We start from the raw sequence: 24,026 nt of genomic DNA, 5'->3' as shown, positions 1-24,026 counted from the left end.
TTGGTTTCCAGATTAACCTCACAGACGTCGATTATAGGTTAACTTGTTGGTGGTTTTAAAAATACAATTGTGAGTAAAAGATTTGAAACAGGGCTCTTCAAAAGCCCAGACCGCATTGTCCCCCATTCTCAGCTGGTGGATTTTATGTACTCCCGAAGACACAACTAAATAACACATGCTTATATGTATGAATAAAATATAAGTGATATGGGAGTTTCTGACAAATGATTTATTAATGAAATTTATTAACTCTAATATTTACTGCCAGAGAAACTTCCATATGTACAAATCAGTATGAAGTTTCCAGCAAAGACCTTTGGTTACATGAATACGCCTTAAGCACCACAGAACAAGCACTGATCCTAATTGCAAAGGAAAAACAAGTCTTGAGAAAAACAAAAACCCTAACGCTCTTGAGCCTGGCTTCTTTATACCATCCAAGGAAAATCCTTTTATTCTACATTCTCACATTCTCTTTCCTCTTGGCCAGCTTCTAAAATAGCGTTGGGAAAAAGGACGAAAAAAACCGTTGCTTATAGGGATGATGTTTCAAAAGAGAGACTGGAAATTAGTCTGTCTTAAATAGAAAATAGTTTTAGCCTAAAAGATACTAGCATTAAGTAACATAAGAAAAACTTCAACTTCCAAAATTCAAAATGTAGACAATGCAAGCCTAGCAAGGGCTGGGAGCGAGAAGCTCACAGGTAAATCCGTAGAAAACTCAGATTTCTGGATTTTTAACTTCCTCCAAGTGTGATGGTGTCTGCTCGCCACCAAAGCATCTGGACAATACACAGACAGGAAGAGAAAGATCTAGAAGCTGAGTGCAACCTTTCTTGAGTTTTCCCAAGAAATCAGGTTGGCCAAAAACAAAACAAAACAAAACAAAACAAAGACAAACAAACAAAAATCAAAGAATAAAGACTGAAGGAGAAGAAAACCGGAAGAAGCCATGTCTAAAGGCATGTCCACCAGGATGAACAAGCAACAATTGCATATGTAGAAGAGACTGCATCCTTGATTACAAATGTGATTATATACACACTTAGATGAGATTAAGTCAGTTCAGACGTCACACCCCACATTTCAAATAGGATGTCTCTCCGAGAGGAAGTCCTAGTCACTCGTTCCTCAGGGGCCTGTCTTCTGTCCCGGCTGGTCAGTGGTCTCTGCACTTGACTCAACAGCATGGTATATGAATGGATAGAGCTTGGTGTCTGGTCCAGGGGTGGGACAGTTTCTGCATTCTTCATTGTAGTATCTAAGCAATAACTTGTACACTTTTCCTAGAGAGTAAAAGGCCAGAAAAATGTGCACATTAAGTTATATTCATAGAAAAGCTTAAAATAAAAACTTGCTATTTTAAATTATCTTAAATAGTATTAAGTTCAGATTTGACTTCTGAAAATATAGCATGAATTTCTAATGCCTAGAAGGCTTTCCTGACATAAACTTTAACATTTGAAAACATTTTAAAGTAACATAGGCTATTATTACAGTGGGCTGTTCACGATCCACTGTCCATGTCTTGTCTATTGAGTTCACTGGAACCTCAGCTTTACACCCAGCATCCACAGGAGCAACACACTTGATTAACATAGTACATTCTCATAAATTTGATAGACTGAGGACTGTCAGGTTTGAATTTATCTTCCTCTCAGGTATAGCTTAAATATACATTCTGTATACCCTCACTCCCCTTTAGATTTCTGTATCAATAAAAGTAAAAGTAAACATAAATTCTAGCTTCCCACTCTGTTGGTTTGTTTTGTTTGCTTGCTGGCTTATCTATCTATCTATCTATCTATCTATCTATCTATCTATCTATCTATCTATCTATCTATCTACCTACCTACCTACCTACCTATCTATGTGAGACAGGGCTATTATCCCAGGCTGACCTGGAACTGATGATTTTCTGACTGGTTGGGAGACCAGAGGCCAGAGACCCCACTCTAAGATAGCAGACTTATATCAATATCATAACTGAAATTCTGCCAGAAAACAAAAACAAACCTCTGCAGAACCTTCCTGCTTAAGCGCGCTGTTATTCCACTTGCCCCTGATAAACCTTTCTTACTACGATCCATCCAGACTTAGCAAGTGCTCCTCCTGGCTGGTACATATCCATCTAGATCGACAGTATCAAACTATCTCCTACTCACCAACATCCAGTTTCCTCTCGGTAAGGAAAGTGTGCATGCTATAAATGTCTCTCATCAATTCTGAGTCCCCAAAGGTGAAATAAACCACGTCACGTTCAGCTGCAGCAGCTGCCAGTATCTGTATTAAGGCTGCAACAAAGAGAACAGGCAGTTATATCATGCATTTCCTCTTCATCCAGCTACAGAGGCTGGTATGCCACAGCTTTATCCTAGATCAAGGATTTACAAACCCAGTGCATATGTTAGTAGATACGGTGAGTAGATGATGACACTAATTCTTCAGTTTGTGGCTCATCAGGTATGGTTTGAGGAATAAATTCAACTGTACAGCCTCACAGTTACTTCTCTGGGCCACAAAGAAAGGAAAGTTCACTTGAAGTAGCAATCAATGCATCAAGGTAGTATATATAATTACTTTTATTAATTTTGAATTATTTTTCTGTTTGCTTGATTTACTAATTTTGTCTCATCACACACTCGTTGGTCTTCTGTGTGCAGACTTATGTGGGAAGTTCTGATGTTGTCACTGACTTCGACAAGCATTCCCCATATAAGCAGTTAAGCATACCTGTGTCCCTCCAGCACTCACAGATATCTGTCCCTGCCACAGGAGTCATTGTTACTGAGGATGCTAGATGGGTAACCCCCTGGAATGTTCCAACAGAAAAACAATGGAGAACTCTACTCATCTCCAATCAAAGATACAAACCTGAGGCTGAAGTATGTTAAGTATGTTAAGTTTCTTTCAATTCTTATCTCAAATAAATATTTATTTGAATATGAATAATACTTGGCAACAACTAATGCCCTCATGCTAGGTATGTTTTACTTTGTAAACAGAAGGCGGGAATGCAGTTAAAACATGATGAAGGATCTTCCTATAGTTAGGATTTTACACATCCAAACAACTTTAACATCACTGAGTAGGGCAGAAGCTACAACTGCAAACGTTAACAGATGCCACTGCTGGGGAAGTTCTGTTTTGCAGTGTCTTCTCATAGAGCCATTAAAGGCTAACAAAGGGGGAGAGACCACAGTAACTATACAGTAGAGATGTCGGTGTGTCCAGTGCCCTCAATGCCCCCACACAGTTCCACTGCTACAGTCGTCTGAGAAGGCACAACTCAATTCCAGACTCATAAAATGCTGTAGACTTCAAGCATGTGAGTGTCATAAAACACTTCTGGAAATACTCCAGACTCCAATAAGGTAAGACACATAACTACATCCAGTCCTGGACTCTACCCGGAGAGAAAAGGCTAGATTTATTATCTATCTGGCCATCTGGCATAATGAGGACACAGAGGAAAGGACAGATAAACATAACCATATACCTGTATGAATTTAATAATTATAGCTATAATTAAATATTTTTCTTAGGAACACACACTGCTGTATTTAAGAAAGAAGGAAACAATGTATGTTAACTTATGCTCAAATGGCCCTGTAGCTAAACGAGCTTGCTGCCAAGTTTGACGAACTGAATTCAAACCCCAGACCCACATGGTAGCAGCAAAAAAACTAGATTCCCATAAATTGTTCTCTGCCCACATGTACTCTATGCACACATACACAATTAAAATAATAAATGCATTTGCATAAATACATATATATTCATATACAGAGGGATATGTGCTATTTATATATATATATATATATATATATATATATTTTTTTTTTTTTTTTTTTAAAAAATAAGGTCCTTGTAAGTTCAAGCTGGCCTTTAACTCACCATCCTGACTCAGTGACTTACTTGAGTGCTAAGATTAATAGAGTATACTATCATGCCTACCTATGATTATTTTGACAATGCAAGTCGTGTCCTGCTGTTTAGACCATATTTACTGACTATCTACAACTTGGGAGATACCATGACTAGGTCTCATTAATCATAGTATGTTGAAAGGAATTAATTTCATAGCAAAGGTAAGTTTTAATTAAAATTGCTCAACCAACTTATGCATACATTAAAACTTCAGAACACCCAGTTTTAAAAGGTTCCTAATTAACCTTAAAGTGCATATAAAAATGGAAAATAATGTATTGTCATCTTCCAAATGAATTGTTCTTTACCAAAACGTATCATGTTTTACCTTTTAGAGAGAACGAAAAGTTGGCTTGGAATCCTAGGAAAGCAGCCGTCACTCGGCTTTGACCCACACCCGTCTGCTCTAGCATCCTACGGCAGGGGCATATGCTGACTAGAAAGGGAACAGAGACAGGGAAGCCGAGCCGGTCTCCACCCTCTGCTAGCTGGATTTAGCCACTTGCTTTAGCTCCTGGTTTCATTTTTCTCAGTTACACAACAGAACTGAACCAGATGACCCTTAGAAACTCTCAGTTAGGATTCCATAATTGCTGTTATCATTTTTCTGCCTGTATCAGGTGTTAAGACTGTAACTATACAAATGAAATTTCCAGGAAAATAAATTAATCTTGACCTTAAATATATCAAGTCATTGACAAAGTATTTTTTTTTCTTCATTTTTTTCTGTGCCTTAGTGTTTTGTCTGCATGTTTATCTGTGTGAGGATGTTGGATTCCCTGGAACTGGAGTTATAGACAGCTGTGAACTGTCATGTGGGTATTGGGAATTGAACCCAGGTCCCTTGGAAGAGCAGCCAGTGCTCCTGACTGTTAAGCTATCTTTCCAATATTTTAAATGACACTACCTACAGTACCTACTGCCTGTGACATCTCCAAGGTCTTGGTAAAACTATAGAATTAAGCCTCATGTTTTAAATGAACTCTCTTGCATCAAAAGTTAGATGAGAGTAAATTTAATGGGCTATGTGGACAGATGCCAAGTCTGAAATAAAAGCATACAATTCTAGTCCAAGCATACACAGGTGCCAGACTAATCACTTAAATTAGCCTGTGGGGAGCCTGGTTTTAATTTTCTTTTTGGCAACCATGTTACACGATGGCGGAAAAAATATGAATGACCTGAAAACGCAATTTACTGTGTCCTGTTATAGAAAATGAACCAAGCAAGTATGGCTAAAACAGGACTGGGTGTGGTGGCACGTGCTGTTAATCCTAGTACTACAGAGGGAGAGCCAGATGTATCTCTGTAGGTTCAAGGCCAGCTTGGTCTACATACTGAGTTCCTGGACAGCTAGTGCTATATACAGAGACTCTGTCTCACCAAAAGGGGTATCAGATAATGAAATCTTATATCACAGGTGGTGTCGGATGCCATCCACATGTAATATTAGCAGTATCTGCTATCACAGGGCTTGAACTCTAAGGTTAAGCTCATTTAATTTTTACAGAACCAGAACAAGATAACTAGCATGACTGCCATTTTAAGAAGGGCTAAGTAATTATCCAAGGCCAATTAGTAAGAATGCAGTAGAGCTAAGATTTGAACCCTGTATTCTGACTCAAAGCCCCATGCTCTTTACCCATTCCATTGCTTTCAAGCTGCAATGTAAAAATAATTTTGCACGAAGCCAAGCAAACTTTATCATAAGCCAGACACAAGTCTTCCTTAAACAGCTGATCTGCGTATCTGAGTGTATTCTGGCAAGACTCAAATAGAAGAGACGTAAAAGCACTGCCCATGCCTTCCCAGTGAGCAGACTTCTGAGGTCTCACATGCCCTTGCTTGTGCTGACAGTCTCCAGCTCTGCTTATGAACTCCAAAAGTACACACATGGTGTTTAGGCCAATTCTTACATTAGAGCATTCCCGTCCCCTGGCTACTGCTCTTAGTCTTGACTTGCCCCTCCTCTTCCTACTAATTCCACCTTTATAGTCTATTCATTTGTTTTAAGTAGTCTTTCCTCAAGCCTACCACTCCCCCTGCACTGTTGTATTACTATCCTCACTACTAACTAAAACAACTTAGGGAAAGAAAGGTCTCTTTGGCTCACACTTGAGAGTAGGCAGGGAGGGTAGGGAAGGTGTGGCAGCTAAAGCTTGCGCTGCTGATCCCTGTGGATCCTCAGGCAGGAAGCAGAGTGAATGCTGGTGCCCAGCTGCTTTCTTTTAGCACAGTAAGAAGCCCACTGGACAGCATTCCTCACATTTAGGGTGAGTCGTCCCATCTTAATTAATCTAAACTGGAAACCCAATCACAGATATGTCCAGAAGTTTGTTCTTATAGTAAACCTAAATCCCCCAAGTAGACTATCTAGATTAACCATCCCAAATGTCAGCTTTCATATTTAGATCCAGATCCAGTGCAGATTAAAAGCTTGTGATGTCAGGCCGATTACCCACTCTCCATGCCTCAGTATGTCACCTATACAAACAAAAGCTCTTCCTAAAAAGTTGCTGTGTGCTTATACAACAAGTAGCTACTAACTCACTGCCAAGCGGGATGACGCATTAATGTACATCTCCTACAAGAGAGAACACAGTAGGCTCTTAGCTCACAACAGGAAACAATGACAACTAGCATTTGGTGTTTTGGTGGAAGTCAGGGTCAACTTTGTCAGTTCTGACACTTACCTGCTGTGCTCCTCTGTGAATCTGTCTACATATCTTGGCTTCCCAGTCTCACAAAGAAAGTTACAAACAAAGAGTAGCTATGCAAGTAAGAATAGAAAATGCGACGATTCTGACACTTGACTGATCACCACCAATGTGGAGGCTATGAAACAAAGCATGCAAGCCATTTCCCAGATCCAGAAATACAGCAGCATCTTGTAGGTACTGATGACAAACACCCCACATATCCTTGACCTTACACCATCATACAAAACACTGGAATACAAAAAGAACAATGCAGAATTGTTCCGTATGTTCTTACTCATGGGAAGCTGAGAGAGAAAGGGAAATATGGTCTATTCCTGCAGAGGAAGCAAAGTACCGAGGTTATCTGGTACATGAGGTAATCTGGCCCACAACCTATCTACTTAAGGATTCACCCTTTCCCAATGTTTACAACGATAATTTCCACAACCCTCAGTTAAAGGGTTACCAGGTCAAGTTAACCTATAGCATGGCAGAAAATGACTCACTGGCACTACCTCGTTACCATTCTTAATTAATAATTTTTCTGGTGTTTAGCATTTTTTTGAGACATGTTCTCCCATGTAGCCTAGGTTTGCTGATTCATGTCATACGTGTCAGAGTACTGGGACCAAAGACATGTATGTCCCTCCATGCCTGGCTTGAGTTTAGCCATTTTGATTCTAAAATAGCAAAGAAATTAGTAGAGGCATTATTTAGGTTTGATATAAATGGACATAAGGATGGCCAAGTGGAAAATAAACATATACCAAGTTTCTGAATTTCACCAGTGTTTCACATAATATGTCAAGGGATCCATTGGAAATCCCAGTTAATGAAAGTTAATAAACCTAATGTTTATTGGGTATGTTCATTTGGTCTCATGGATGTAATGGTATCCAAGTTGGTCTAATTAGGAGTATTTCTATGGGATTAAAAAAAAATCCCACAGAGTCCTTCTTTTAATCTCGGGCCACCCAGCTGCAATGCTTGTTAAGCCTGTAACCATGTAGTTCTGGTTCCTGCCATACAGGTACAATGATGAAAACAAGCAGATGTGGCTACCACAGGAGGGAATCAATACATATGTTGCAGAGATGGAGGAACTGATCTCAGGATTTAATCATTTATAAGGTCAATTCCACGAGGCCTTTCCCCAGACACATTAATAACCCCTTCTAGGTGAAAAGAAAGGCCCACACTCAAATGGGAAGATCCTCCTTCCCTTCCGGCAGAAGGGATAACTCGCATTAGACTTTTCCTCTTCAGCCTACCACTTGTCTGCACACCCATGCCCGAAGAGAACCTCACCTACTCGATGTGCAGGACATGGGATCCTCTGCTGTAGGTAACATTCTAGTGGGGACTGAGAGGTGTCGGGGAGCTAGTCACAGTTAGAAAAGGGTGTGCAGTGTCTCAGAGTAATCAGCAATCAGCAGCTGCGTGGGAATGCTGGCACACATCTTATCTATGACTTCCTTACTAGACAAGGCTCAGGGATGGAAAAGAAACTGAGCAGACTACAGTGCCAAGATACCCTTTAGTATACTAAGCTAGCAGTGGCATAATCTCTTAATCTCATAAGCCAAGTAAATACCTTATGGAGATAGTAAAAAATAAACAAGTAGATACTGACATGAAAACCTTAAAAAGGATTTTCATAAAGGGAGCAGAAAAAAATATGAAGGATGAGTGTTTCATTGAAAGAATCTGTTGGGCGGGAAGCAAGTTCTATACTGTTCAGAGATACCTTTTCAAGTGCCAATGTATCTGCAATAATTAATTCACACAAAGAAGCTAAAATCAACTAAAAAAAAAAAAAAGAATTATTTGTTCTATGTGTACACAGTCGCTGTCTTCAGACACACCAGCTGTCTTCAGACATACCAGAAGAGATCCCATTACAGATGGTTGTGAGCCACCATGTGGTTGCTGAGAATTGAACTCAGGACCTCTGAAAGAGCAGTCTGTGCTCTTAACCACTGAGTGATGTCTCCAGCCCATAGGATTATATTTACTCCCGTCCTCCACCCACCCCACTTACTAGAATTCTGCTGACCCCAGGGCTGCATGCGGTCTCGGGTGTCATATAATTACTGATCTCTGGGGTCACCCGTGCTGTCTGGAAGTCCCAGTCAGGCTTTCAGAACTCAGAATTGATTCCCCATGGTATCTGTCCACAGCCAGGGTAAGGAGATGAGAGGAACCCCTGAAAATTAAGATCACTGTCTACCATGACTGGATAGCGGCTCTGAGCTCCGTGCAAAACGGAGGACTCCCGCTAAAATCAACTCCTAAAGCAGAAATAACATCTTTACTTTTTGATTGTAATGCAGTAAGCCTAGAAAGAAAGGAACTTATCTTTACTTAGAAACATTTCATGGAGCTCAGGACTGGTGTACCACACACTCTATATCTCTCCCAGCCTTCCTTGAGTAAAAATACTTACATTCTTGCAATGGCCTTTTTGTGGCCCTCATGCTTAGATAGAATTTAAATAACAATGTATGTTCAGGATGTCTGGGGTAGTTATCAGAAGCCGGTCTCATAGTCCGTTCTAGTGGGGTGTTAAAAAACAGCAACAACAAAAACCACACCCCAAAAAAGCAAAAAGAATTCTTCCTAGTGGCACACACCTCTGATCTCAGCAGAGGCAGGTAGATCTCTATGAGCTCTGGGCAAGCCTGTTGTACCTAGTGAGTTCAGTTAGGGCGATACAGTGAGATCCTATCAAAAACAAAAACAGAGAGCTCCTAACCAAAAATAAAAAATTCCATAAGAGAAGATTTATAAAGCAAACACAAAAGGTTATTTCCACTCGAACAAAGAGAAAATACCAAATAATCTACGGAATTATAAAGTGTGTCCAGATATACCAAGGAGACAAAACAGTTTTATTTTTGAAAGAGAATTAGTGAAAGACAGGAACACCATACAAGTGGGGACAAATAAATCACCTAAAACATTACAAAGGTGTAACACAAAGTAGGAACTCCAATGTGGAGGGCGCCTCAGGATACTGACTAAACTAGACTTATGATGGCTTATGTCTCGATAAACTCTACTTCTATTGAAAACATCCTAAAATGCACGTAATCACGCAGCCTAGCCTAGGACCACAGCAACATGAGAGTTTTATATACCACCAATCACCTACCTGTTTAGGAAAAGATTAAAATCAAGATTTGAAGCAAGTTTTATAATGAATGGCTAGACAAACACTATTAGGCAGGTACACCAGGAAGAGAGCTCAGATTCAAAGGTACTTTCCTGTGTCTTCCAGAAAGACAGAGTCCAGTCAGGCAGGAGGGCATAAAGCCTCATTGGGGTCCAACACAAAGCCCCTGCTTTATAGGACAGCAGTTGTAATAAATATCAGTCAATTAATTAAGAGACAAAATTTTCTCTGTATGCTTTTTTTCATAACAGATCAGTTGTGGATGCACATTCGTGTAACACCAGCACTTGGGAAGCTGAGGCAAGATCATGAGTTTAAGACCTGCCTGGGCTACATAGTGAGTTCAAGGTCTACTGCTAGGATATATAGGGAAAACCCTGTCTCAACCAACCAAACAAACAAAAAACCCCCCACCCCAAACAAACAAACAAACAAAACCACAACTGATTAAACAAACAAAAAATGATTATACTAATGTATAACTAGAGTCATCTATCTATACTGAGTTGTAAACTGTGAAACTTGTATACTATTAGCCAACACACAACTCAGAAATACTTGCTTCTATTTTTAATTAAGAAAATACAAGCTTAAGGATCTGTACATGCCTATGCTCTCCATGAAATATTTGGTAAGTTTTTGTTGTTGTTACAAAAACAATATATTCGCTAACAACAACCACAAAAAAGGGAAAATATGTCTATTATCCACTTAAAGGAAATTGTAGTTAATTTTTGCACATACAGATAAAGATCTTCAGATTTGTATGTGCATTATTTTACATGCATAACTTAATTTTTAAAGTGATTCACATGGTATGTTAGTTCATTTTACCTCTAAGTAGGAATATTCCATAGACATCTTTCCATTTTAGCAGATTTCTGTCATGGTTTAATGTGTAATATTTTATTATATAAATACATCTTTTTCTGTATCAAAGTGGTATGGAACTTGCCGAACATACAAAAGGCCTTGGGCTTGTCCCTCACCACAGTCAGAAAACCACCTTAAACAAACTCATGGTATAGGCAACCAATACTTCATAGTGACTAGTAATCTACTGTCCATTAACCAAGCGCACGGGAGGGAGTTAGAGTGACTCCTGAGTCTAAGTCTCAATAACTGAGAAGTCACCCAGGAGAAACCTGAGATGGAGGGAACGAGGCTGCTGCGCTGAGGCGGGGGGACAAATGAGCACACTTAGAAAGCATCCCTGCTGCCCAGCACACATGGCCACAGCCTGTGGCAGCCCAGATTTTTGGATTGATGGCATGAATCTAGTCATTTGTTTTACTTAAAAGGAAAACAGAAAAAAGAAGTATCTGTCACAAGATCAATAGCTCTAGAGTGAAAAACGGGTTTCCTCAAACAAATTCAAGACAGTAAAGAATGTCATAAAATAAACCTCACAAATTCCTTCTTTTGTAGACTTTCAAACTCCGAACATATGTACCAGGCAATTTTTATTTTTGAACCAGAATGAAATACAGTAGACTTTAAAATGAGGGGACAAAAAAGGTTAAAGATGTCACAAAAACATCAAAAATGTGGATACATAAAAATGAACTCAATGTGTCATTTAACCAAAAAGCTGAAATACATGGGAAAAAAAAAGCCAAACCTGAACAAAAATGCCCGTAACAACAAGCTACTGGACACTTAATGTTTTGAATGCACCAGGAATTATTACTGACGAGAGAAAGGACAACTGCTTCAGGAACATACAGGGACGAGACATCAAAGTGATTCACAAAAACAAACCACAATAAACAAACATGGAAACTGCTGAATATCAGGATAACCGGAGACTGATATAGTTCACCTTTCCAAGGCTCATCCCACAGACCTTCAAGGGGACAATCTACATCAGGTATGAAACTATAAAGCACTCATATTCTAGGAGTTAATCTTACCTGCGGAAATTTATCCTAAGAAGGTTATTATATGCAACTTAAAGTAAAACAGCAAACGAATCAATTGTACCGAGTAGAGAATCTCTGAACTGATATTTATGCACATAGAACAGAATAATATGTAACTATTAAAATAATTGTCAATAAACCTATTTTTTTGGTGTTGAAAACTGTCAGAGTGCAAATTTTAAAAAGGGGCTATGGGATGGAATTATGGTGTGAGTTGATTCATGTCAAATGGCTACAGAGAATTTTTTCACAAAGCTATTCAATGGTGACAGTGAATTTAGGTGATGTTTACATATCTGATGGTATTTTCTGGGTTCAAAACAGTGACTATGTCACTTTTATAAGAATAACAAGTTTTCATTAGGGGATGATTCCACAATGACAGACTCACCTGTTTTATTCCTAATAAGCTGGCTTTTATCTATGCCTGGTGTGGCTGTCAAGGACAGTTGCTTTAGTGTGCTGGGACTGCTCTTACTGTTCCTAGGCACCTCCCAGCCGGCTCTTAGCACTATGTTCCTGGAGCGAACGAACACTGAGACAGAACTGCTTTAGTCTTAGTTTGTGGCACTAATGAGGTGATTCAGACAACCCCAACTGTCTTGATTAGTTCTTTGGCAACTTGACACGAGCTAGAGTAGAGAAGAGGGAACCCCTTCTTTGAGAAGATACCTCCACCAAATGGGCCCCTGGGCAAGTCTGTGGGGCATTTCAAAAAAAATATTGATTGGTGTAGGAGGGCCCAGCTCAGGGTGGGCAGCACCACTTTTGGACACCTGATGTTATAAGAAATCAGGCTGAGTGAACTATGGGAGCAAGCCAGTAAGCAACATTCTTCCATGGCTTCTGCATCAGTTCCTGCCTCCAGGTTCCTGCCTGAGTTTGCATCCTGACTTCCTTCAAGAATGGATTGTGATGTGGAAGTATAAGCTGAAATAAGCCTTTTCCTCCCCAAGTCGCTTTTGATCACAGTGACTAATCATAGCAACAGAGACCTTAAATAAGACACGAGCCTCTTAGGGAGACCCAGTTCAGTCATATAGGTAATGATTCAGTTAGCATGCCTAGTAATGAAACCCCAGTCTGAGCACCAAGGGCAAGCAGAATTTTCTGGTTGAATACACACATTCAAGGAGAGGTGATCTGACACTAGTGAGAGAGGCTGTCAGAGCTTCCAGGCTTTATCATAAGTGTATCGGGTCTCCTTAAAGAATGGAACTTAAGAATTCTGTGGGTTATTCTAGTGAATTTTCAAACTTGAAGAGATGAGGCGGCAAAATGCAGTTGGTCTGGGGAACCTCTGAGCCTGTGGCTATAGTCAAAAGTAAAGGTAGTCACGTTAAGGACTATCCCCTAACCCATACTCATTCCAGGAAGTTAAGTGCCAGAACTGTCTGTGGTACTTTTAGTTTCTGTCAGACCAGCCAGGATGAAATGGAGCAGTGATCTTCCTTAGCTAACGACAGTATTGCTTTCTACATTTAATGCTTTCAAAGCCAGCGCATGCTATAATGGTGATGGACCAGTGGCTTTACCAATAGTGTTTTGTAATGTCTCATCATTCTTGGGTATCGTAATGTCTCCTGGTCTGCACCATCCGTGCAGCTCCCCCAGGCCATGCTCCCATGGCACTGTGGTTATCACAGCACTGAACACCGTGTGCTGCATTTGCCTAGGCCTTTCTTTCATATACCGGGCTGTGACTGTCAAGAGCGGGACCACATCTTATTTACTGCCGATTCTCAGTGCCCACAGCACAGCAGATGGCCCATCTGTTTAGTGAGTGAATGAATGAGTTCAGTGAATAGCACTGCCCATAAACAACTCTCCTGTGAGCAAAGTACTTTGGTTTGAAACATCTGAGTTGGTTTTATAGTTTTCCTTCCCACTGACCTTTGTACATTAGGCAGATCGAATCCCTCAAACCAAAAATAAATACTGTGGGATCTGGTTATCAAAGAGATAAGCAACCTCTGCATGGAAATAGTACCTGAGGCTAAGAATTCCTCCAAACACAGCAATAAAGAGGATAGTGTCAACTGTTCTTACATCCTTGGATTTCTATAGTCTCTTCTCACAGAACATTAGAAACTGGGCTGTAAAGACTGACTAACTTGTACTCCACCTTCTCACCCCCAGTCAGCAAGCTTTTAACGTTCCCTACAGTGACTGACTTACCTTTTAATCTAGCATCACCCCCAAAGGCACCACAGCCCCAGTTTCCTGTGGCCACTGCAGAAAGATTCTCAGGAGGAACTCCAGGACGGAGGAATCCACAGTAAGCCTGCAGGGGACACACATAGCACAGGAGTGAGCAGACACAAACCCACTAGCAGCCACGGTCAAGTTTTGTTCTCACTCTCATTTTTCTTATAGCCAAAATAGAAGAGAAAGAGAGAACTGGAGTAAGAGGTGGGAGCTAGTAAGAGGTGAAAATGTCCAGTGTCTGTCTGTCTGTAACTACTTTGATATTGAGCAGATCGAATCCTTCAAACCAAGGCAACTCTTAGTTTCTCTATCAGGTGAAATGACCAGAAATGAGGCAACCAGACAGATTCAGGAACCTGTGAAAATGTGTAGGTATTAAAGCTATCAACAAAGCACAGATTCAACATGCCTCCAGACTCCTGAACAGTGTTTCCTACTTTCAAGGAGCCAGAGTGATTCCAGTGCGTATTTAAGAATTTGCTAGCAACTCCAGTCAAGTACATATAGCCTAAGGCTGTTGGCTAACCAGTTACTAAATGATAAGCTCATTTGGACACACAGGACCCTGGTTTAAGGTCTCAAAGTTTCTGATTTTTATTCCTTTGCTATCAGCCAAGTCAGTCTTCCTGCCTTTTAAGTGTTCTGAACTTTGTGAAACTATCAGACAAGTTAAAGAGGCTTAACATAACAGCAAAGTAAATCTCTTCAAGGTTGTCTCAGGTATCAAAGACAAAAATATAGTCTGCATACTGAACCAAACTAAAAGGGCCTGTGGCAAATATCCCTACAGAACAAGCAAGGACAAAGAAAGACGCTTCTGTGAAGCACCCCTCCCCCCGCCCAGATGTTTTCTGAAGTCTCCATGAAGGTATAAAAATATAATTTATACACTGTCTGGATGAATTAACAAGGCTATTTCTTCTACCCCCTCCTAGACTAAAAATCCTGATAGATATTAATTATAAGTTGTTGCTAAACCATTATTCAATACCAGGGTGCAGAGCTTATATATGAACTCACAATTACCTGCATAATCAGATGCACTGAGGTTCTGAAAATCCCTTTCTGGTCAACAATGTGAGTGAGCTCCATTTGTTTTGTTTTTTTAGCAGGTTCTTAAAAGATGAAGAATCTGACATTCATTACATGAATATGAGGGAGATAACCCTCTGTCAGAATAAACATAACTCTGCCACTCGGTTTCCCATTACATTTTCCTAACATGACTAAACAAAAAGGGGTTCTCAATCTCCTGAGCTTGTTTATGCCTTATATTATCAGAATGGTTTCAGTCTCCTGCTCTCTATTGCAATCATCCTGAAAGGAGAGACACCACTCTAGAGACAGACATTTGTGGTTTTCCTTTTGGTCATTAGAATATTGAAACAATGGACCCTAGAAGACTTACAGCTTCCCTGGGAATTTCATGCTGGGAAAGGCTGAATCCCTGCTGCCCTTAATAGAGGAACTTGTCTCCCAGGAGGAGAAGCAATTCACACAATCCTAACAACGCACTGGACAACTCTAAAGGACAGATGAACCAAGACATTAAGTCAATGATGGGCGGGACCAGGGCTGTTTACTTATACCCCAGTGCCCTCTATTTAAAGCTAAATTTCATGTCAGGACCCTATTTGTTCCTCTTCCCAATATGGCTACATTGAACACATCTCTTCTCTCTTCTTTCCTCTCCTTTCTCCCTCTCTCTTTCTGTTTTTCACTATGACCTGTCTCTTTAAAGTACTAGAGATGGATGGCTGAACTGGGCATGTCTGAACTGACAGACATTAGAAGCTCTAACACTGTCTCTAAATAACTGGGAGTTAAGTCATTGAAATCAGCGAAAAATAGCTCAGTTTAGGGATGATCAGGTTCTCCATGGCGAGTTTAAAACACTTAAATTATCAGAAGTAACACATGAGCATAAGGATCATATGTTCTTGAAAAGTAATCTTGGAAAAAATGGCTACAACAAGAACTCTGAAATAGAAACTGTGCAGTTAGTGGTTTTATTAAATATTATCAGATAAAACTTTTAAAAATTAAATGATTTAGAATTATATACTAGTATAAATAAAGGACTGGTTAGAATGATTAAATGTAAAATGCTTCCATTCTGGTAAAAAGCATTTATAAGTTCAGAAGTACAGTAGTCTCCCAGTATCCTTTAGAGGAGTATTTCAGGACACCAATGTAGATACCAATGTGGATACCAAAATCCACTGGTGTTCAAATCACTTTCACAAGCCGGGACACTCTTATAAGGCCTATATCACCCTCCTGTATACTCTAAAGAGTTTAAACCATGTCTGGCTTTGCAAACAGTTGCTACAATGTATTAATTAGCAAGTAAAAAGATGAAAACCAATCTATACATGTTTAGAATGAAGTAAAACGTGTTTTCAATGAGCATTTCATTCAATCTATAGATACAGAGTCCAATAGATCTGGAGGGCCAACTGAAGTAAGATGTCGGAACCCCTGAGAGGGTCTGCCCAGGCACGGCAAGTGCTGGGGTTCCTTCTCCCTTCACAGTGGGGACAGAACTTACACTGGTGACTGTAGTGGCTATTCCTGGTTGCCAACTTGACTATATTTGGAATGAACTACAATCCAGAATTGGAAGGCTCACCAGTGACCCTAATCTGGAGGCTGGGAGATAGAAGTTTCTGATCTGGATCTTGGTATGGAGATCTTGAGACACAGTGGTGATTGAATCCAGAAGATTAAGACAGGGAGATCTCCGAGTTCAAGGTCATCTGGGATTAAAGGTGTGGTGGCACACACCTTTAATCTGGGCCACAACTTCTGCTGGAGACCATATAAGGACATTGGAGGAAGGGAGTCTTGCTCTTGCTCGTCTGCCTGCTTGCTGTGTGGGACTAAGTGACTGCTAGACCCTTGTACTTCCATTCACAGCTACTACTGAACTATTGTTGGGAATTGGACTGCAGACTGTAAGTCATCAATAAATTCCTTTACTATATATAGCATATCCATAAGTTCTGTGACTCTAGAGAACCCCAACTAATACAGTGACCAAAAAAAGATAAGAAAAGGAAGCAATCTCAGAAGCTTTGTCAAGTTCTCACCCCAAAAGTTGTTAGGGGTTCTCTAGAGTGCCATATTGGTGAATTCTTTTCTCCCAACCAAAGCTGGAGTGTTTGAGGAAACTGGCATAAAAAAGGAAAACCAACTTGAACTCTGGCCATGTACTGACTGTCTCCAGATATGTGACAACATAGCAATTTATCACCCTAATAAATAACTCAAAAAGAGGAAAGCATTCATACCCGCAAGAGAATAAGGAGAAGAATCAAGGAACAAAATCTGCCAGAACAGAATCTGATAAAGAGGGAAGGAAGAGAGAGGGGAAGAGAAAGGTAACCTTGGATCCTGAAGGGTGCAAAGGAGAGTGTGGAAAACAAACTAACAAAAGGAAAATATATTGTCATGTAGAATTAAAAACTAGAGACTGACCAGAAAATAGTGAAGACAGAGATGTAAACAAGAAACAAAGAAAGTGAGAAAGAAATGAAAGAAAGCAGGGTAATTTCCAGAAAAAAAAAAAAAACTGGCTATGGAGTTATTCTGGCACAAACATGCACATAGATACATAAGTACTTGGACTTCAAGGTCATTTGTAACACATTCAAGTAGATAAATATCAACAATGTTTCACTATCATGTAAACATATACTTTCCTCTAGATTAATAATTATTGTTCCTGGAGAAATGGTTATTCATACGAATTCAACCTATCATACTTGTTTAATCTAAACTAATACACAGTTGATACAGAGATTTTTGGTATTTTGTGATTTCTTAAAAAGACACATTCTTTTGGAAAAGAGAATAAAGTTTTATTACTAAAGAGCCTTAAAATTATCCCATGCTCAGTCATAATATATTTTGTAAACTCCTAAATAGTCAGTTGTATAAAGACACTAGTTTATGTTTTATGCATCAAAGAGAAAACTGTGGAGTCAGTAAACTATGTACAACCAGAACAGATGGTAAGTGAAGTCTTATCAATCCAAACAATTATAAATACTTTATCATGAAAATAAGAAAACACAAGAGATGCCAATAGAGCCTGATGAAATAGATAATAAAATACGAGATGATAGGTTACTTTTAGGTACACTGACATGACTACATTTTATGAGGAAAGACCAACAAAAAGAACCACTTGCAAGGGAGACTTAGGATGGCTTTTTTGTCTTGAAATAACAATATCTTAGCACCAGTTCATCCTGCTTCCTATTTATTTGTCTATGCATACATGTCAGTGAGCATCAAGTTACACCTATGGAGGTCAGAGGGCAACTGGAGAAAGTCAGTTCTCTTGTTCTACCATGTGGATCTAGGGACCCAAATTAAGCCACTGGGATTGGTGGCAAGTGTCTTTACCTTGTGCAATCTCAATAGTCTGATTTCTGGTATTTTTAAATGAACATAAAATGAAAGAAGATACTTGAGTTCAGTCTTCTTACTTGCAAAACTTTAAAAAAAAAGGATCAGATATGTTTTTCTAGTACTATACATCAAAGTTAAAGGAAACCGTCTTAGAAATGATACATACTAATACTCCAGAAAAAGAATGTGTCACATGTTTTGGTTATAAATAATCATAGCCGGGCGTGGTGGCGCATGCCTTTAATCCCAGCACTTGGGAGGCAGAGGCAGGTGGATTTCTGAGTTTGAGACCAGCCTGGTCTACAGAGTGAGTTCCAGGACAGCCAGGGCTACACAGAGAAACCCTGTCTCGAAAAACCAAAAAAAGAAAAAAGATTATAAATGATCAGATATTGAATTTCTAAAAAATACTAGTAGAAAGTACTAATTGGTTTTGCTATTAAACTTTGATTTAGTAATAACCCTATTCCAAATCTGGATCCCAACAAAACTAAATAAAACAGTAAACAACTGCAATCAACTTTGTTCAGCTTCCATCCCAGATGGCTCCAGGAAATGTATTCACAGTATAACATCACCTACCCAAGTCCAAGAAGACAAATAGGGCATTTCACCAGCATCTCATTCTTCCTTTGCAGAGATACCTGCCGCTTTTACAAGCTAGAGTCACAAATCTTTCCAACACCAGTGTCTAAAATGTCACCCAGCTGATCTGTCCAGAATTAGAAATAGCTTCCCAGTACCCACTGGTTCAAGAGAGCTTTTTAGAGAACAGCTCTACTTTGGGTCCTGATGAAGGTCTAACAGGATAGGTGGAGCCTCCATAGGGTGACCTCTTCTAGAGGATTTCTATTTCCGTTGTCCTGTCCTCAGCAATGCCTAATGGCAAAAAGGATGCTGAAGCTAAGATGCACACTGTGTTATAGTCTTAGGCTTTACTGTTTCATTTAGAAAACTCTATCCCTCTTCCACCTACCTTCGATATAGAACATTAAAAATTATGCACATTATCACTAATAGAATCTAACATGTTTTATAAAACATACTGAAAAATAATACATTATTTCTTCTAACTTGTACGTCCATTTATGTGACTCTTGATGCTTGTCTCAAAATTCATAAATCTGTTTAATACGTAAGTATAAATAAGGAAAGAATTAGTTTCTGATTAGTTTTCTTTCTTTCTTTCTTTCTTTCTTTTTTTTTTTTAAAGATTTATTTATTTATTATATGTAAGTACACTGTAGCTGTCCTCAGATACTCCGGAAGAGGGCGTCAGATCTTGTTACGGATGGTTGTGAGCCACCATGTGGTTGCTGGGATTTGAACTCGGGATCTTTGGAAGAGCAGTCGGGTGCCCTTACCCACTGAGCCATCTCACCAGCCCCTAGTTTTCTTTTAAAGTGTATGTGTGTGTGTGTGTGTGTGTGTGTGTGTGTGTGTGTGTGTGTGTAGGTCTAAGACTAGGTGAATTGGTCTATTGCTCCGTATTATATTTTGAGACTGGGTGTCTCACTGACCATAGAATGGCTAACCCGTAAGCACCAGGGGCCCATCTGTCTCTGCCTCCCTAATGTGAGGGCTATGGGCAAGTGTCAGTTTTTATATAGTGTTACACAGGTACTGAGGATCTGAACCCAGGCCTCATGCTTGTAATCACTTGGACTGCAGAGTTGTTTCTGCAGTTCCTGTATTAATTCTATCTTTTTTTTCCTTCCTTCCTTCCTTCCTTCCTTCCTTCCTTCCTTCCTTCCTTCCTTCCTTCCTTCCTTTTCTCTTCTTTCTTTCTTTCTTTCTTTCTTTCTTTCTTTCTTTCTTTCTTTCTTTCTTTCTTTCTTTCTTTCTTTCTTTCTTTCAAATTTTAATTTGCTTTGCATTAGTTTTTAAGAATAAGATGCTGGGTTGGTGAGGTGACTTAGTTCATAAAGGTGTTTGTTATCCAGCCTGAGAATTTGCGCTCAATTCCTGGACTCTGTATTGAGAGGAAAAAACTGACTCTTGCAAGGTGTCCTATGACCTCCATAAATGCACTGTGGCAGATGTGTCCTACCACACAATGAAAACAAGTGGAAAATTTTAAAATATTAAGATGTGAAAATGACATTTAACAAAATCACTCGCTGCTTTTTTTCTTTTTCAGCAAGAGTTATAAAACAATTCTTTTCTGAAATAACACATTTTGTGAATGTAGCAGTGAATGAAAGAACATGTATCTAACTCAAGTATTGTGGCACAAGTCTGTTATCCCAGCACTCAGAAAGCAAAGGCAGAAGAATTATGAGTTCAAGGCTAGTCTGAGCTATATAAACCCTGTCTTAAAAGGAACGCACATTTATCAATTGGCTTCCCACATGACAGGCTCTGAGTCAAGCGCTGTCTCAATATCAGTTTACATAAGGATCAGCTGTATTAAATCTGCAGGGTTTTTTTGTCGTTATTTTGTTTTTGTTTTGTTTTGTTTATTTGGTCTCATGGGAATTTGATAATTATGTTGGGAGACAACCTTGAATTTCTCTTAAAAATAAATCAGACAGAAAGGAGGAACATTGGGAAAACTAAATAAGGACAATCTCCAAGTTCAGACCTGGCAACTAATTTCTGTGTGGAAAAATCTACATTTTAAAAAACCGTGATCAGAAGCCTTGAGGTCAAGGGGAGCGATGGGTACTGTCTAGCACAGGCTAAGGCCTGCATTCTCCCTAGCACCAAGAGACGAAGATGAAAAAAGGTGCATGGAAGAGGTAAGGAAAGAAGTGAGCAGAACAGAGAAAGACAAAAGCAAGCACAAGTCAGGACAATCTGGTTAAAGCCTTTGGCTTGGTCACTGTTCAGCTTTGGGCACAGAGTGAGTTACCCAGTGTCCAAGCTTCATCTATCTCTAGCTAGAGGTACGAGCAGTGTCTCTCGTCTTGTGGAGTGGTTAGGATTAAAGAAGGCCATGCAGGATGGAAGCAGGATGTCCAGAAGAATGGAAGGCCACTTGAGCATGGGAGTTTAAGCCTGTGTGGCATAGCAACAGATGCCACAAGAAGAAACCTCTGACACTACATTTAAAGTGCTAAGTGGAGTGCCTAGTATAGTGTAAGTAATCATTCTGCTACCTTCCCCACTGTTAGTTATAGTAATCGAAAAACCATCCCACTTGCAGTTGACTGAAATAATCTTTTGTGAGTCAAATGTAAGCCATAGCTGCACATTGACATAAATATTGGTAGGTGGGAAACAAATACAAAACCGTGTCACTGTACTCAACAGACAGTGTATCTGCTTTATCTGCTGTCTTCTATGCTCGAGCACTGGACTTACTAAACTTTATTTAGTATTTAAAAGTATCTAGAAAGTAGTTAATTAGTAATATCCTGAGACAAAATACTTATATAATTTCTAAAATACCTAATTAATGCTAATCATTGACCAACTCAGCTGAAATTCTTTCTGAGATACTTCCATAAGACAGGCAGTGTGCCAGCTAAACTGAAATAAAATTCCCCCACCTGCCAGGCTATCTCAAAACTCACTCTTTGCATAAAAAGTCTATAAGTACTCTATATTCTATAGCAGTGGTTCTTAACCTGTGGATTGTGACCCCTTTGGGGGTCATATGACCCTTTCACAGGGGCGGCATATCAGATATTAACATTACAATTCATAGCAGTAGCAAGATTACAGTTATAAAATAGCAAGAAAATAATTTTATAGCATTCACCACAACATGAAGAACTGTACTAAAGGGTCAGAGCTTTAGTAAGGATGAGAACCATTGTTCTACAGATAAATGTTTTCGGTGTTGGAGATATATATCACCAGCCTATTATATATACACACATGTATACATATATGTGTCTGTGTGTGCATATACATATATCTCCTATATATAACATTTCTCGTGTCTCTGAGACAAGAAACTAAAGGTTAGCGATACAAGTACATGTAGAGTGTCAATTAACCATAAGGAATTTTAAGACTTGTTTATGCTCAAGGATTGCATTAACATATCATAATTATGGATTTATTTCCCTTAAAATGACATTTATCCCACTCCCGCCACTGTGTCTGTCTGTCTGTGCACGAGTACCTCGTACACATAGAGGGTGGAGGACAATTTAAAGGAGTTGGTTTTCTCGTTCCACCATGTAGGTGCTAGGTCCTGGAGATCAAATTTAGGAGATCAGGCTTAGCAGTAAGTGCTTTTATTCACTGAGCCACCTTACTGGTCCCAATAATTTCTTTTAAAAGTGAATGTTTCAGTCCCCTGCAGGAAAGCATATATGAGAATATAAGCTTCAGCCATAAAAATGGGAAACTTACGTTAATGTTAGGCAACTACGACTAAACACATTTTTATTTTACCCTTCTTTCATATATTTCTTTCAAAACACCTGCTTAAACAAGTATCTTTGAGTTTCAAAAAACATGTAACAAGGTCCCGTAGACATGCTTATGTAAGGAACACCTGATGAGATTCTGAAGATCAATCTAACTGTCTTGACACATTCAATCATAAAACATCTTGGACTTGATGGCAATAGCTTCAGGTTGAAAATTTATAACAGTGAAAACAAGTTATATTTATCTGGGTTGTTGTTTGTTTGTTTTGAGTACAGGGGATGTAACCCAGGGCCTCACACATGCTAAGCAAGTACTCTATCACCAAGCCACATCACCAGCCAGAGTATTGAAAATGTCCACAGTTACTTATACAATAAAAACTTCAGTACCAGCCAGACCCATAGTGCATGGAGTGAGCAGTGTAGAGCTGCTAACATACACAAGAACAGGCTTTCTGGACAGTTGTGCTAAGGAATTGCTTTAAACAAATCTCAAAAAATGACATCTAATATATGGGTCTAACTTTGGTGACAGTGTATTACGAAAACACTTTATGAAGTTCACTTAAGAACATTAAACATTCAAATAACCTAATAAATTATATACTAGAAAACAAGTTTATCAATGAATTAGCTGCTCAAATGGTCTAGGAAATAAAAATATCATTATGTTTAAATACCTACTAAACTCTAAGGGCTCGAAAAGCCTTTAGTGGTTTGTTTGCCTACCCAGGCTGCAATCACTGCCAGAGGTTTCTTTGCAGATACCTGCAGATAGCCAGGCAAAACCACAAAACTTGCTACCTTAATAAATAACACCCTAGTCAAATCGTACTGGCAGGAATTAAACAATGGTTGCATAACCGAGTTAATTTTCTTGGCTCTGAGAATAATTTTGAAAACTAAAGAACACCTTTGCTGATACATTAAAGCTCCAAATCTACAGAATAGAATCAACACTCAATTTCATGAGGGAATATATTCATTATAGCTCATAGCAGTGAAGATTTGGACAAACCAGAGGTATAGGTCACTTTAATTTCAGATAGCAAAAGAAAGAACATGATTAGGCTGAACTATGCATCGTAGACTATCACATCACATCATTAATATTACTAAATCAATAATCAACATGTTTTCTTTTCAATATTGAAACAAAGTTTATGGGGTCTTTTAAAATGTTTTTAATCCTGATATCAGCACACCTTATAGAGAAAATGACATATGACAGATCTACCCCCACGCCTCATTTCTTTCTGTATAGTTTTACAATGATAATGTTCCAAAGCCACTAAAATGCCCAATGAGATAAATGCATGCACAGGGTGGACATCAAACAATATTC

At 39.2% G+C, this 24,026-nt stretch overlaps 1 protein-coding gene across 2 annotated transcripts in view; it reads right to left on the bottom strand.

Moving 5' to 3' along the window:
• Nucleotides 1–214: 214 nt before the first annotated feature.
• The window catches only part of Parg (poly(ADP-ribose) glycohydrolase), a 99,616-nt gene continuing 75,804 nt past the window's right edge, over nt 215–24,026 (bottom strand). For both annotated transcript variants that reach the window (XM_029541599.1, XM_021203333.2), the window contains exons 16-18: nt 13,905–14,010; nt 2,166–2,294; nt 215–1,286 (exon numbers count right to left, since the gene is read on the bottom strand). In XM_029541599.1, coding sequence (XP_029397459.1) covers nt 1,132–1,286; nt 2,166–2,294; nt 13,905–14,010 — 390 coding nt within the window. In that variant the 3' untranslated portion in view covers nt 215–1,131. The remainder of the gene's footprint in view (nt 1,287–2,165; nt 2,295–13,904; nt 14,011–24,026) is intronic.

This window comes from Mus pahari, chromosome 8 (assembly GCF_900095145.1).
Source record: "Mus pahari chromosome 8, PAHARI_EIJ_v1.1, whole genome shotgun sequence".
In the NCBI taxonomy this organism is placed as follows: Eukaryota; Metazoa; Chordata; class Mammalia; order Rodentia; family Muridae; genus Mus; species Mus pahari.
The sequence above is the reverse complement of the archived record's forward strand: the minus strand, read 5'-3'. Positions and strand labels throughout refer to the sequence as shown.